The following is a 14,283-nucleotide window of genomic DNA, read 5'->3' on the forward strand; positions in this document are numbered from 1 at the left end:
GCGCGGGTGCAGGGGGACCGGCTGGGGAGGGGAGTGGGAGGGAGCGGGCGGGAGAGAGAGAGAAGGGGGCGGCCAGGGCTACAGCAGGGGCGCTGCCACACGGCCCCTCCCGCTGCGCCACCTCCTGCTGCCTGCCGCGAGGGCTCCGCTCCGGTCGGCGGGGAGGGAAGGAAGAGGAGTGCCCTGCAGGGCGCTCTGGTTCTCCGCGCCGCCGCCCCCTACAGGCCGGCCGGAACGGGGGGGGGAGCGGCTGTGCCGCCCTAGGATTGGACAGAATGCCGCCTCCAACAATCTGCCGCCTCAAGCACCAGCTTGCTCATCTGGTGCCTGGAGCCGGCCCTGGCGGCCTCAGTCGAGCTCAGGACCCCATTGTGCGAGGTGCTGTACAAATACAGAGGGCTTGTCTTCATTGCGTTATTAGCTCGAGGTATAACTCCAGTGTTGCCCCTAACCCAACTCCTGTGCATACACAGAAATCTCTAGCCTCAAGTTAAGCAGAGCTTTAAACTCAAGCGACCTAGCCCTTTAGGGAGGGTGGGTTGAAACTCAGGTGCTGCTGGTGCTTGAGCTAATAATGCAGTAGGGACTCACGTACTTTGCACTGCTAATCCAGTCACTCTGTGCTGCTCATGTGGTGTTTTGTGGTGTGGCATCTTTGACTCTAGCCAGGCTGTCTTGAGACGGGTTAGCATGAGTAGATAACTCAAGCCAACGCTGCAGTGAAGACATGCCCAGCTAATCTGACACTCTAAATAGACAAACCAAGGAGAGGGTAGGAATGGAAACAGACACACAGCTTGGTGAAGTGATTTGCCCAAGGTTACCTGGCACATCAGTGGCAGAGCTGAGACCAGAACCTAGGTCTGTAGACTCCCAATCCAGTAGGTACGCCACTAACCCACACTCATTCTGATGTTTTCCTGGGGTCTTCTTATATGACTTGCACTCAACTGGAAATTACTGCACTGTTCTTGCACTTTTTTTAGTCAGGAACAGATTAAAGCAGGACCCATGCAATCTGCTCCCTGAAGTCAGAGGGGACTGTGGATGCAGTGGTGAGTCACAGACAGACTCCTGGTTGAGGGCTGCCTGGGGAGGAAGATCAAGGACTCAAGAAGGGAAGAAAAACAAGTCTGTCTTGGTAGCTTTGAGAAGAGGAGACTTTCCCAGAGCAAGAGTGAGCCTTGGCTGGAAATCTGTACATGCTTGCAGGGGGAAGCTGAGCCTAAAATTTCAGTAACATTCCATTAAGAAAAACACCAAGAAAGAACAAAAGCGAAGTTTCCATGTGTGAGCACTGGGGGTTTGTTGGTGAGCATATGCACATCCTCTGGAACTGGCTGCAGAGGATGAGAGAAGAAACTGGCTGCAGTCTCCAGGCAGGATTCTTAGACATGGCAAAGGTGCAGTATCCAGAAAATAAAATCACCAGTGTCAAGCTGCCTCCGCCACCAGTATTGACTTGTAAAACACAGGCAGTCATGGGGAACATAACTGAGAACTGTCTAAACAGCATGAAGGGAAAGGTGGTGTGCACAGCGAATTCAAGTGCTCTTAACCCAGTTACTGACATGAAACTTTATGAAGAAAGCACCAAAACAGACACCAGTTCCACAGACCCTTTTTTTTAATATGTGATCAGAATTATTTCCCAGTGCATCTGATGGATGGATGGATCTCTTGGGGCAAGGCACTGCTTTCAGAACTGTACAGTGGGGACGAGTGGAGCTCAGCACATCTGACAAGGAAGGGGTGGATGCCCCAATCTTGGGGCCATTCACTATAATGTAGAGGCTCCTCTAATTTATGCAAGCTGGCCATCACTGCAAGCCATCAGAGATCACCAGCACATAGAGATGGCCAAGCCGTGCCCCAGGTCATGCCCCCGTCCTGGGCGGAGGGTGGTGCAGGAGCTGATCTATCCCTTGGGTAGGAAGAATCCTTAAATTGCTGACTAAACCAGAATTGTGGCACTTTGAAACACTGGAGCATCGCAAAGCAGCCTTGGGACAAAGCAGGATCTGGCCCGGTGGATCTTGACTCCTATATTTTGCTCTCCCCAGATACGTGGAACTAGTCGAGAATGTGCTATAGCGAGATCCTCCATGTAGCTAGGAGGCCCCTGCTGAGGCTTGGAGAGGAGAATTCTGCCCTTACATTGCTTGCATACTCTGCCACTTACAACAAGAGCACAAACGTTCCTTCCTTTTAAACCAAGGCTGGGGAGGCGGGGGTGTTAAATAGGGTTACCTAAAACAAATACAATATTGTTAAAAAGAAATAAATCCCACTTACAAATCATAGAAAACACCATTTGGAATATTGCTATTTGTTTTTTATGCCTTGGACCAGGCCGACATCGTGTTATTTTTGTGGTCCTGTCATCAGATATCTGCTCCAGTCTTTTGGAACCCAGCACGTTGCCCAAGAAAAGGTGGGACGTCAGTGACAACCTTTAAGCATATGGTATGCAGCTTCCTAGGGTCCCACTTTTCCGTGGGATGTGCCTTCACTAAGAAGTCATCGGAGACAATTATAATCTGACATTTATCACAGAGAGCGAAGATGGAAAAGGCCTATTAGATCATCTAGTCCGTCTTCCTGCCAGTGCACAGTTGTGGGCTGCATGATCTAACGGGTCCTTTCATCCAGAACAACAATGATAATAATTAGCATTTATACAGCACTTTAGTTCATTGCAAAGTGCTTTATGAGCATTAACGGATTCTTACCGCAGCCCTTTGAGGTGGATAACGGGAGACAGTTTATAGATGGGGAACTTGGGGCACAAGACGTTGTGAGTTGCACAAGAGCATGCCAAATGAATCTGTGTCAGACTCAGGAATATTGTTCTAATTTTATCACTTGTATCACAGTCACTCCTAAGGGCCCAGCCAAGATCATGGCCTCATTGTTCTAGGCTCTATGACAAAATACACATAGGAAGAAAGAGTCCCTAACCCAAAGATAGTACAGTCTAAGGTAGGAGAAAGGAAATATTAGTATCACCATTTTACAGATGGGGAACTGAGAGAGATTAAGTGACTTGCCCAGGGTCACACAGGACATCTGTGGCAGAGCTGGGAAAAGACACTAGATCTTTTGACTTCGAGTCCAGTAACTTCACCGCAAGATTACCCAATACGTTTTCATGCAGCATTGTCATTCTTTCTGTGCTCCATATCACCGTACTCCCTTTGCCCAAACACTGACTGGTTGTGCAGTGCTCAGACAATGCAGAACAGGGTATAAGTAATATTACACGTATCACTGACTTTGCTTGCATAGCTACAGACCTCACCATCCCTGAGCGCTGAACGTCAGCCTTACGTAAATTGTCATCGCTCTATTGACCTCAGCGGCGCTTCGCCAGTTTACAGTATCTGAGAATATGGTCCAGGGTCTTTACATTAGGATTGGATGTCTTGCTAGGCTGGCATTTGGAGATAGGTGCCCAGATTCCATTGAAACTTTACTTCTTTAGGCTCCTTCAAAAATCCTAGCCCCAAGAGGTAATACCAGTTGCTCAGCTTGTTGCAGAAACAACTGGGTGAAATCTGTGGCCTGTGTTAATGCAGAAGGGCAGGTTAGATAAATGTAATGGTTCCTTCTGGCCTTCTGTGAAATCATCATTATTTGAATACAGCTATAGGTATGACTGGTGCCTTGCACTTCAAAGATAGACCTGGCCCAAAGAGCATGCAGTCTGAGATCCAGATCCTATTCCCACTCAAGTTGATGGCAAATCTCCCACTGACTTCAAAGGGAACAGGATCCAAGCCTTAAATTCAATATGTCATGGTAAAACAGCAGGTGAGGGTGGAACAATCAGGTCATGAGGTTACTCCTTTTGGTGACATGCCCTGGGACTGAATGCACCCCTATATTCACACCCTACACTCTACTGTAATACTCTTTGTACAAAATATGCCTTGTGCGATATCATTTGAAAACTAATGACTCACTGGTCAATAATATTATGGCAGATGGTGACACAAGCCCTCACTAGTCTGGACTGCGCGCACACACACACCCCATATCTAGTCTGGTTATGACATGCTCCCATCCTGGTTCACACTTTCATGATAACTTTGATTTTATTCATTTGCATGGGTATCCATTGAAAAGAATGGGGGTGGGAATGGAGGTAATAGGAGGCAGACCAGGTGATTGCATGAGATACTGGATCAGAGAAATGGTTCCAGGCATGAGGTGCAGTGGGGGCAGTATGAACTAAAGAGCAGAGGCTGTAATCGGAGAACAATCATCTTGACCTTCTGATCTTTCACATATAGAACTTTTCATTCCAAAGAGGTCCCAAAGTGATCTACAAACTCTCTATAGAGGAGCAATGCAGACCCCCTCTGGGAGAGAGGGCAGCAGACAACTGGAACAGAATACAGCATTGGGAATTGGGGAAAATTTGGCCCCGGATTCAAGTGCAACCCCTAGTCTTGAAAGTGCAACTGGATCTTTCAGCTTGTCGCTCAGATCATTTTTCATATGTTCATAATTTTTAAGATCAGAAGTCACCATTATGCTGATGTAATCTGGCCTCTAAAGCAGGCCATAGAATTTCACCCAGTAATTCCTGCAATAATCCCAATAACTTCTGAAGGAGCTAGTGCAGTGTTTCTCAACGACTGGTCCATGGTCCAGCGCGGGTCCCTGAGATCTCCATGACACAGTTTAGGAAGGCAGCAAGTCAGTCCCTGGTATCAAAAAGATTGAGAAACACTGAGCTAGCACATGTTGTCTAGAAAGAGACCTCTAATCTTTCCAATGACTGGTATTATAGTGGTGAGTGCTGTAGAAATGCCTCTAAGTGAATAGAATCTTGTCTGTCATGTTACAAATGGTTATAAAATGGATCCAGCCCTTTAAAAAAAACGTGAAAAAATTCAGTCATAGTCTGAGGGCTATTCTCCTGCCATTAGTTCACAATCACCCAATATTCACCTGGCTAGAACACAAGCTGCTTCTTTGTTCCTTTTATCTGTCTCTGCGAAGCTAGCTAACTTCCTTGATGCTGCCCTTGTAGCTTATTGAAGCTCAAATGTGTCTAAGTTTTAAAGGAGGCAGGGATAAAATTCCCAGTACCAAGTGAAGAATAATCAATTTACTGCTGCCGATACAAGACTCCATAAGGTATAGCTCGGAAGACTAAGCCATTATGCACGTTTTGTACATTTCAGTTTTTCTAACAATTAGACCAAATGTTGGTAGAAAGGCAGCATAAAGAAAAACCTTCCTAACAGTGCTATAAGTCAGTACATCAAGCTTTCTCAGAATCCGAAGACTGCTACCTACTGCTTATAAAGCACTACTGTGAGGCAATTCAATTCAGAGCAACAATGTTCCAAACTTTTTATTATTATTATTGGGTGACATGGGAGCTCCAGAAGAAAGCAATTTATAAATTCAGTAGGTATCCAATAGATTTTTGTCACCTGGACAACGAAAAGCAATAAATATAAAATAACGCTGTGATGGCACTGAGTTCTGCTGCCTTTGCCATTAGTAAGAGCAGCTGCTGAGACCAGGAGCTTGGTTGACACTAGAGAGTTTTGCTGGTTTCCCAAATGAATGCCACAGTATTCTAACTTTACCACAAGCCGTGTGATTTTTTTTTTCCTGTGTATTCATCATACATTACGTTTCTAAAGCAAGGTCATTTCAACTGAAGGAAAAGAGGGAAGAGACAGGATAAGCTCCTGTAATCCTTAGCTTGAGACCGATTTCAGTGTACACCACAGGTAGGAGAAATAAGAGTTTAGATAACAGGCTTCTATACATAAAGCTTCCATGGTATTTTACCTTTCCCTTTATTACATTTTTGTGTTCTGTAAGTAGTACCATGTTTCGTTTACTGGTGGTGTCGAGCGTGTTGTGGAAATTTTTTCAGCTATTTACCTACCTATGGTACTTATGTGGTCCCTGTTGCTGTAGTATCTCACAATCTTTAGTATATTTATCACCACAACACTCTTTTGAAGTCCACAAGTACTCTAACCTCCATTTTACAGCTGGGGAGCTGGGACACAGAGACTGAGTTGCCCCAGGCTCACACAGGAAGTCTGTGGCAGAGCAGGGAATTGAATCTGGGTTTCCTAGGTCCCAAGCTAGTGCCTGGACCACTGGACTGTCCTCCTTCCCTCTCTTTACTCCATGCTCAAATTATATTGTGTGCATGTAAAATCTTTAATCCTACGCCCCTCAAAGTAGCAGTCAGCAAAATAGGAAAGACCCTCAAGTGTATCTGACATGTCTTATGGCTAATTCCTCCCATCAGGCTTGCAGTGCAGATCATTGCCAAGCAATAAAAATAATTGCAACACAAGACCACTGATTTCTGGGCTGCTTCAGTGCTCTCAATAGCATGTTATAATAGTTCTGAGTTACCTGAATATTCAGTCAAACTAGGATAATGTGAGCTCTAAATGCAAATTATGAGAAAATCTGAGGAGCCTGCTCAGTGTTAACTGATAGAATACCGAAACTTGAACCCAAGAAAACGCACTTAAATTTAGCCCAGATTTTGGTCAGTCACTGACCATGCATTTGAGTTGTGTGGATCTGACACCAGTAACCAGAATGAGGTCCTGGGACCTTACGGAAGAGAAGGATTTGGACTGCCTTCCTCACTCACAAGGATGTGTTAGCAACCCATCTGCTCATTAATCTCTCTCACAGGAAGAATTTTAATCTTACATTTTATGATTTGTTCTAGTTTTGTTCTTCATAAAACGAATTGCTGATGTAACATGGAGCTGCCCACCGGATAGCATTAGCCACAGGGAGCTTATTACACCACTCATTTAGCCACTGTACAGACACCTTATTTGCTTCTGGATACAATTATACTTCAGCCTACAAGGCTTTACGTACCTTGGATCCTGGCTGACTGAGAAATTATTGGTCTCCACCACATGCACACACGACAGCAGGGTTTAAGATCAGTGAGGGCTCTCAAGCTAACAGCGTCTGCATTGCAAAGGCCAGAAGGCTTGTTGACTCTTCGGAATTTGTTGACCTTTGGGGCAGGGTGCAAGGAAGTTTAAGGGTATCTTGGAGTTGTGGGGAGGTAGGTAGATAGATGTGTGTGTGACTTTGTTTAAAGTAAGGAGGAATTACTTGCACTTTGCTTGGACTCTGTTAAGGCAACTCCTTGTCTTTGATAAAATTGTCTTCCGCTCTCTTTGTTGCATCCTGTCAGCCTAGAAACTTTAACTTCTTGGGTTTTCACTGCCCAACGGGGTGCCTCTGATGGAGGAGACGGCCCCTGAAAGGATTAAGAGGATTAGGGACAGAAAGCATTCGTGCCCTTTTCACCACAGCCCAACTAGAACGTTCACTTTAAAATAAGATATTGCCATTTCAGATAACGCTGCTACAGAGGAAAGATGGTCTTGAGACAGATGCACTATACTGGGATTAAGGAGATATGGCTATAAATCCCACGTCTGCCACAGATTCTGTGTGTGGCCTTGAACATGTCCCTTAATCTTCCTGTGCCTTAGTTCCCCTTCTGTGAAATTGCAATGATAATACTTCCCTCCCTCAACAGGGATAAATACATCTCATATTTGTAGTGTGCTTGGATACCGTGCTGATGGGGCCACAGAAGTACCTACCTAGATACTACAATGGAAGCCGACAGAAAAATTAATTGTATTTGGTATTTCGTTCATTTTTTTTTTAAAGTTCATGTTTCAGTGCTTTATTCTCCATTTATATGGTGCCCTAAAGATACAATGCCTTGACAGTATCACACTTAGGACAGAACAATTCAGGTTTTGCTTGAGCCCAGAACAGGAACTGTTTATGAGACCAGATCTCCTCAGATATCAATACGAAGACCTATGAGTAACATGTGGTTGCTTAATGGCCATGTTAAGAAGGGGCAGCCTCTCTGGCAGTCTAGCTGGCTGATCAGCCCTTAGTGCTTTATTGATAAACTTTTGAGAATGTGATAGAGGTTTTTTAACTGTTCACAGATTTAGTGTTTCTGCAAAGAAAGCCAAATTACTTAAATTTCACTATCAAATCCACACCACTAAAAAAATCAGCAGTGCTTTCCATCAGCAACCAATACGGGAACTTATTGAGAAAGTTGGTCTGATTCCTTACATTTTTGCAAGGAGTCCAGTTATTAAGATTAGAATCAGTGCATGATGTTTTGTGATTGATACATTGCAAGTTCTGTTTACTTTAATTAATATTGCCCTACTTTCTCCCCCTTTTAGTGGCTGCGTCAACCGCTAATACCACGGCTGGTGCAGCCATGAATTCTTTGACTTCTCTGGGTACTCTCCAAGGATTGGCTGGAGCCACTGTTGGACTGAATAATATTAATGCACTAGCAGGTACCGTAAACAGTGAGTATTTATTGCTGTGGTGGACAGCCTTCCCCAGTAATCACTGTAGGAAAACTATCAATTATAAACAGATTGTTGCTTTTAATAAATATGCAAAACAGCGGATAAAGTTGATCAACTTCCATTCTTGTCATATATATAGGGCCCTACCAAATTCACGTCACGGACCATGAAATCTGGTCTCCCCCTGTGAAATCTGGTCTTTAATGTGCTTTTACCCTATACTATACAGATTTCATGGGGGGAGACCAGCGTTTCTCAAATTGGGGTCCTGACCCAAAAGGGAGTTGCAGTGGGGTCGCAAGGTTATTTTAGTGGGGTAATGGTATTTCCACCCTTACTTCTGCACTGCCTTTAGAGCTTGGGTGGCCGGAGAACGGGGGCTGTTGGCTGGGTGCCCAGCTCTGAAAGCAGCGCCCCACCAGCAGCAGCACAGAAGTAAGGGTGGCAATACCATACCATGCCACCCTTCCTCCTGTGCTGCTGCTGGTGGCAGCTCTGACTTCAGAGCTGGGCTCCCAGCCAGCAGCCACTGCTCTCCAGCTGCCCAGCTCTGAAGGCAGCACTGCCGCCTGGAGCACGCAGAAGTAAGGATAGTACCGCAACCCCCCCCCCCCAACAACCTTGCACGCCCCCCCACACACACACACACACACACACACACACACACACACACACACACACAGCTCATTTTTGGGTCAGGACCCCTACAATTACGACACCATGACATTTCAGATTAAAATATCTGAAATCATGAACATTACGATATTTAAAATCCTATGACCATGAAATTGACCAAAATGGATTGTGAATTTAGTAGGGCCCTACATATATACAGCCCTGGAGTCTTAAGGTTTCATTAATCTTGCCCTCCAAGGTGGATTCTGTTGAGTTCCTGGGGGGGGGGGAAAGACTTGCAGGGCATATAATTTTAGGACCTGTGCTAGATCAGAATGGATTCTGGAGATTGGTTTTGGTTATATGAAAGGCTCCTTTTGATTTCAGAAACCAAAAACATAAACCTGTGAAAACAGGTACAGCACCTCAGCACAAGATATAATTCAGGAATTTAGGTTATTAAGAAACACCCATTTGCTACAACTTTTCTATTAGTTATAGAGACAGAATAGGACACCTCCTTTGACTTGGGAGCTGCATATTTGCTTAAAAATTAAAACCAATTTCTTGGTTTTTAATTTGCAAGTATGTGAGGATGGCTCAGTCATCTGTAGTACTAGAGCATGTAAATTTCTCCCGTGTGATGTAAAACGAGCACTGACATTTCCAGGTAAAAGGAAGATGTCAGTCGTTAATCAGAACCTTCATCCTCATTATCAACCACAGTAGCCAATCACAAGCTTCTACGGCAGAACAATGATCCCTTCTGCTCTGTTTCTGTTACAATGACTTCACTTTTGCCTTCATTGGAGGAAAGTCATCTGGCTGCATCTTTCCCCTCCTGCCTAGCTGTTTTTAGCTCCTGCTGTTCCTTGCATCTACCCTACAATGCAAGGAATCTATTTGGTCACCACCAGTCTCTAGTTCATTAGCCATCATAATGTACCCGCAGGAATGGATGTCCTCCTCAGTATCACTTGCTCACTCTGATGCTCTGCATGATGTCCTTTTTGTCACTGTTATCTAGCTGCTCATCCAGTCATTTTGTTACGTGAGCTCTGGTTGTCATTGATGGGAGTTGGGGGGTGGAGAGGGTTCATTGATGTCCGTGAAATTGTGGTGAGCATTTGCATGGGGCCTTGTGTAGGACAGGTCTTGCTTCTGGCAAGGACAAAAATACTAGAAAACCAAACAAAAAAACCTTCAAAGTAAATATGGTTCAAGGGCAGTTTAGCAAAAGTAAGCAAATCCAGAAATGCCCCTTGTCAGATTTTGAAGCAACATATGCTTTTTGTTTCTATCAAACTGAGCCACTGAAAATGGCACTCATGAAAGATCTGGTCTCATTAATGATATTAACAATGTCTAAGGAATCACTGTGTGTTAATATTAAGATTCTTATCCCTGGTAAATACTGAATGTATGTTATGTAGGGCATATAAGATTACAGCATCAAGGGTAGAATGTGGCATGCCACCCCTTTTCACAAGTACTAAGAACCCAAGCACACTGGCACTCTCGGAAAGATAACATCCCTTCACCAAGACTGATCCATAGTAAGCCACCTGTGTGGTTTCACCTCTTGACAGCATGTGGGAATCACACCATCAGCCATTTAGCAATTCTTGCTAGATTATGGATGATGGCTTTAGATTTTCCTAACAGGTATTTTCAAATGACATGAATACAAATCCCATTTGCATGTGACATCTGAAGTATTATTGATGAGTACACAACCAAGGACTAAATTTGATTCCCATGGACTTATACCACTGTGGATTTGGTTCAAAATCTCGTTATTTGTGAATGTTTCCACAGATGGCATGGAATAATATCTGTGTGTGTGTGTGTGTTTGAGTTTGAAATAAATGGTTTGCAGTGAGATTCAGAAAGTGCACTGCTTTCTCATATGCTGTGATGTGATTGACACCTCTTTCTCTCTTGAAAATACTATGACACTGATTATCAGCCTCTGGCACTCGTGGAACTAATGGTAGTTAACCCTTTTGAGACTATAATTAGAGGCATCCCCTATCTGTATTGACAATATGCTGTTTCTGGGCCCAGGTATGCTCCCACTAACCATCTCCCATTCAGTTGTTTGCACTCTAACCTGTCATGGAGCATGTAGTCATGAAAATTTGGTTGGGAACCTTCTGTGTCCCGTGGCAGGGCTAGACCATGAGCAGTTTAATGGGATATAGAATCACTGGCCAGTAAAACCAAGCTCTGTCGTGTGAAATGGATAATTGCCCATAAAAGCTGGAACCAATGATACATGCTTGTGGAATTAATGCTAGCCTTCTAAAGCACAAGTGGAGCTAGGTACACGCCATGAATGAGTTAGAAAAGGGTGCTGAAGACAAATGCAGATTTGATCATTTGTTTACAAAATGGTTGAGATTATAGCTGAAAGGAAACAGGTTTGAGAAGTGGAATCTGAAGTGGCCAATGGTAAAAGGCAATCTTTCGGGAAGGACTAGGAAGTGCAGCCAGCCACAACCTATCCCAAAGTGACTTTCTTTCAATTAAGTTTCTCTTCTGGGAACAGGAAGATTCAGCAACTAGGAAGACCCCAAAATCTTTGGATAACTAAAAAGCCAGTTCACGGAGACTGGGCAGCACAGTGGGATAATGTGTTAGACTGTGGCCTTTGAAGAAGTAAATTCAAATAAAGTTACTAATGAAAAGAGTCTGATGTGTAATAATGAAATCACTAATGCGAAGAGGGGGGAAAAGATGGTCTTGTGATTAAGAAAGAAGACTCGGAGTGAAGAGATCTGAATACTATTGCTGGCTCTGACAGACATTTCATGTGATCCTGGGTAAAGTCATTTATCCTTTCTGTCTCTGTTTCCTCATGTGTAAAACAGGGAAAATGGCATTGATCTACCTCACAGGGGCAGAGAGAAACTTTAACATAATAATGTTTGTAAAGCTCTTTGAGATTCTTTGACAGAGGGCAGTGGAACTGCTAAGTATTATAATCTATTATTTTTATTCATCACTTTGGAAAATTCAAGACCGCTCATTAGAAACCCAGGGATAGAATAATTACTGTACACAGCGCAGAACAAGTGGAGGTGCATTGGTAGAGCCATGTGACGATATTTACACTTTGCCTCTCCATACTCCGCTTAACTCAAGCCACTGCTATTAGGCCATAGAACATTTTATAAAAACAATGGAAGAGGAGAGTAAATAATATCAAGGATCAGAGGCCTTTCTACAGATCTGTTTTGCTCAAGGTAGAAATAAATTTAGCCGTGTCTATTGTAGTGATGGTAGCAGTGTCCTTCCCCCTAGCAGTGCTGTCAAACAGGGCTTTCTGTTTAATGATCTGAAATAGCCTGGTGGTAGAGGCTATAGGCTCACGTGAAGAGGACTTGCCCAGAGCAGAGTTTGGTAACACAGAAAGTGTTTTGTTAATGGGCTGATGACTCATAGAAGATAACTTGTTATCTTGATAGTTTCTTTATCATCAAGTTATTTCAACACTGTACAAAAAGGGCCAGAGACAAGAAGTGGTTTATTGGGGTCATTTAATTCAACCAATGTTGCAAAAACAAACACACACACACACACACACACACACACACAAGCAATGGCAGAAAACAATATTCAGATCTCTTGGTAGGGTTGCAGTTAGATTTCAATACCAAACTGTAATGGGGTTCACGCTGCGCCCGTGAGTATTTGGTCCCTGGGCCTCCCTCTTCGATGAGTCAGGGACATTTCAATCTGGTGCAACACCTGAGCTCTTTATTCTCAAAAGGTTTCTCACCACCAGTTCCCAACTATATACAGGCTTCACAGCTACTTTGCCTACAACAGGCTTGATTGGGGCTGGAGTGGCAGGAGCTGATTAAGGGCTTCTCAACCAGCACGAACCCATTATTTTAACACAATTGCTGTGCTGAATCCTTATTTTCAAAAGCTCTTCCTCTTGGATGGAAAACATTTCATAGAAGTATATTGGTGTCTCATTATTGATAATGAGGTTTTTCTTACACTTATTCAGCACCGCTTACCAAAAAAATCTGGCTATTTTGTGTTCCAAAACAGGCTTGGCTCTTTCGTTTTTGTGATGTGGTGGGTTGGCATCCACCACATCAGCGTCCTTTCCTCCCTCTGCCGCCCTCCCAGTTCTAGAACTTCCAAGTGCAAGACATTTTACTAAGCAGAGATGGCGGAATATCGCATCTCTGTCCAGTGTTAATGTTACACAAATTATGCTAATATCAAAGGGTATAATTTATATAGTAGAATCCTCCTAATTGGCATAGACCCTAGTGAAAAGCAAGAAGGTGCCACTTGAACAATGGTCATGGTTATCAGAAGCTCATAGGAATACACTGTGCTAGGATCAATACATTTGAGATGGAAAAGAGCTATTCAGTAATCCTCTTCAGCGTTCTCTATCAAGGCAGGATTGCTTCCTGCAGTACACTTCTTAGTGCCAGTCCATCTTTAAATTGCATCCGAAGAAGTGGGCTGTAGCCCACGAAAGCTTATGCTCTAATAAATTTGTTAGTCTCTAAGGTGCCACAAGTACTCCTGTTCTTTTTGCGGATACAGACTAACACGGCTGCTACTCTGAAACCTGTCATAGGATAGGGTTTCTGCCACTTCCCTTGGAGAACACTGTTGCACAGTCTAATAGATTTAATGGTTAATTTTTTTCAAGACCGTTGCCATAAATTGTGCTCAGCTTAACTTCCTCACCTTTTTCCAACATACATGCCCCCTTATTCCCACTCCAAATAATTCCTCTCTCCCTTCCTTTGGGTTTGCCACCTTTGGTATTTAACATGTCCCCCGGCCCCACCTTAGTCATCATTTTGCCAAGCTACTATCTACGCATCATAGCCTAAATTTTCAACAGTAACTAGTGATTTTGGATGTTTCCATTTTTATGTGCCCAACTGGAGACACCTTAAAGAGGGGGTATGATTTTCAGAGGGCAGGTGCTCAGCAGTCTCTGAAAATCATGTCCCATTGAAATTCCCTCAAGTTAGGCACCCATAAATTCAGGCACACAAGTTCACTAGTCACTTTTGAAATCTGGCCAGATTTTCAATTTTGCTGAGTCCCTGCAGCTCCCATTGCCTTTAGTTGGAAGTATGGGTCATCGGCTCTTCTGAAAATCCAAGCCCTTAGTTCTTTTAATCATTTTACTGCTCTTCTCTAAATTTGTTCCAATCTGCTGCCCTTTCCAGTACTGCAGGGCCTATATCTAAATGTAGGGAGAAAATTCACTTTTATTCCACGAATTGCAGTAAAAATT

At 43.8% G+C, this 14,283-nt stretch overlaps 1 protein-coding gene across 7 annotated transcripts in view; it reads left to right on the forward strand.

Moving 5' to 3' along the window:
• Window positions 1–14,283, forward strand: part of CELF2 (CUGBP Elav-like family member 2) — a 430,978-nt gene that overhangs the window by 407,342 nt on the left and 9,353 nt on the right. For 5 of the 7 annotated variants that reach the window (XM_026648625.1, XM_026648629.1, XM_026648630.1 and 2 more), the window contains one exon: window positions 8,247–8,366. In XM_026648625.1, coding sequence (XP_026504410.1) covers window positions 8,247–8,366 — 120 coding nt within the window. Of the gene's footprint in view, window positions 1–8,246; window positions 8,379–14,283 lie in introns of all 7 variants that reach the window. The other 2 variants (XM_026648627.1, XM_026648631.1) reach the window with 1 other exon arrangement.

This window comes from Terrapene carolina, unplaced genomic scaffold (assembly GCF_002925995.2).
Source record: "Terrapene carolina triunguis isolate 2854851 unplaced genomic scaffold, T_m_triunguis-2.0 Scaffold68, whole genome shotgun sequence".
NCBI lineage: Eukaryota > Metazoa > Chordata > Testudines > Emydidae > Terrapene > Terrapene triunguis.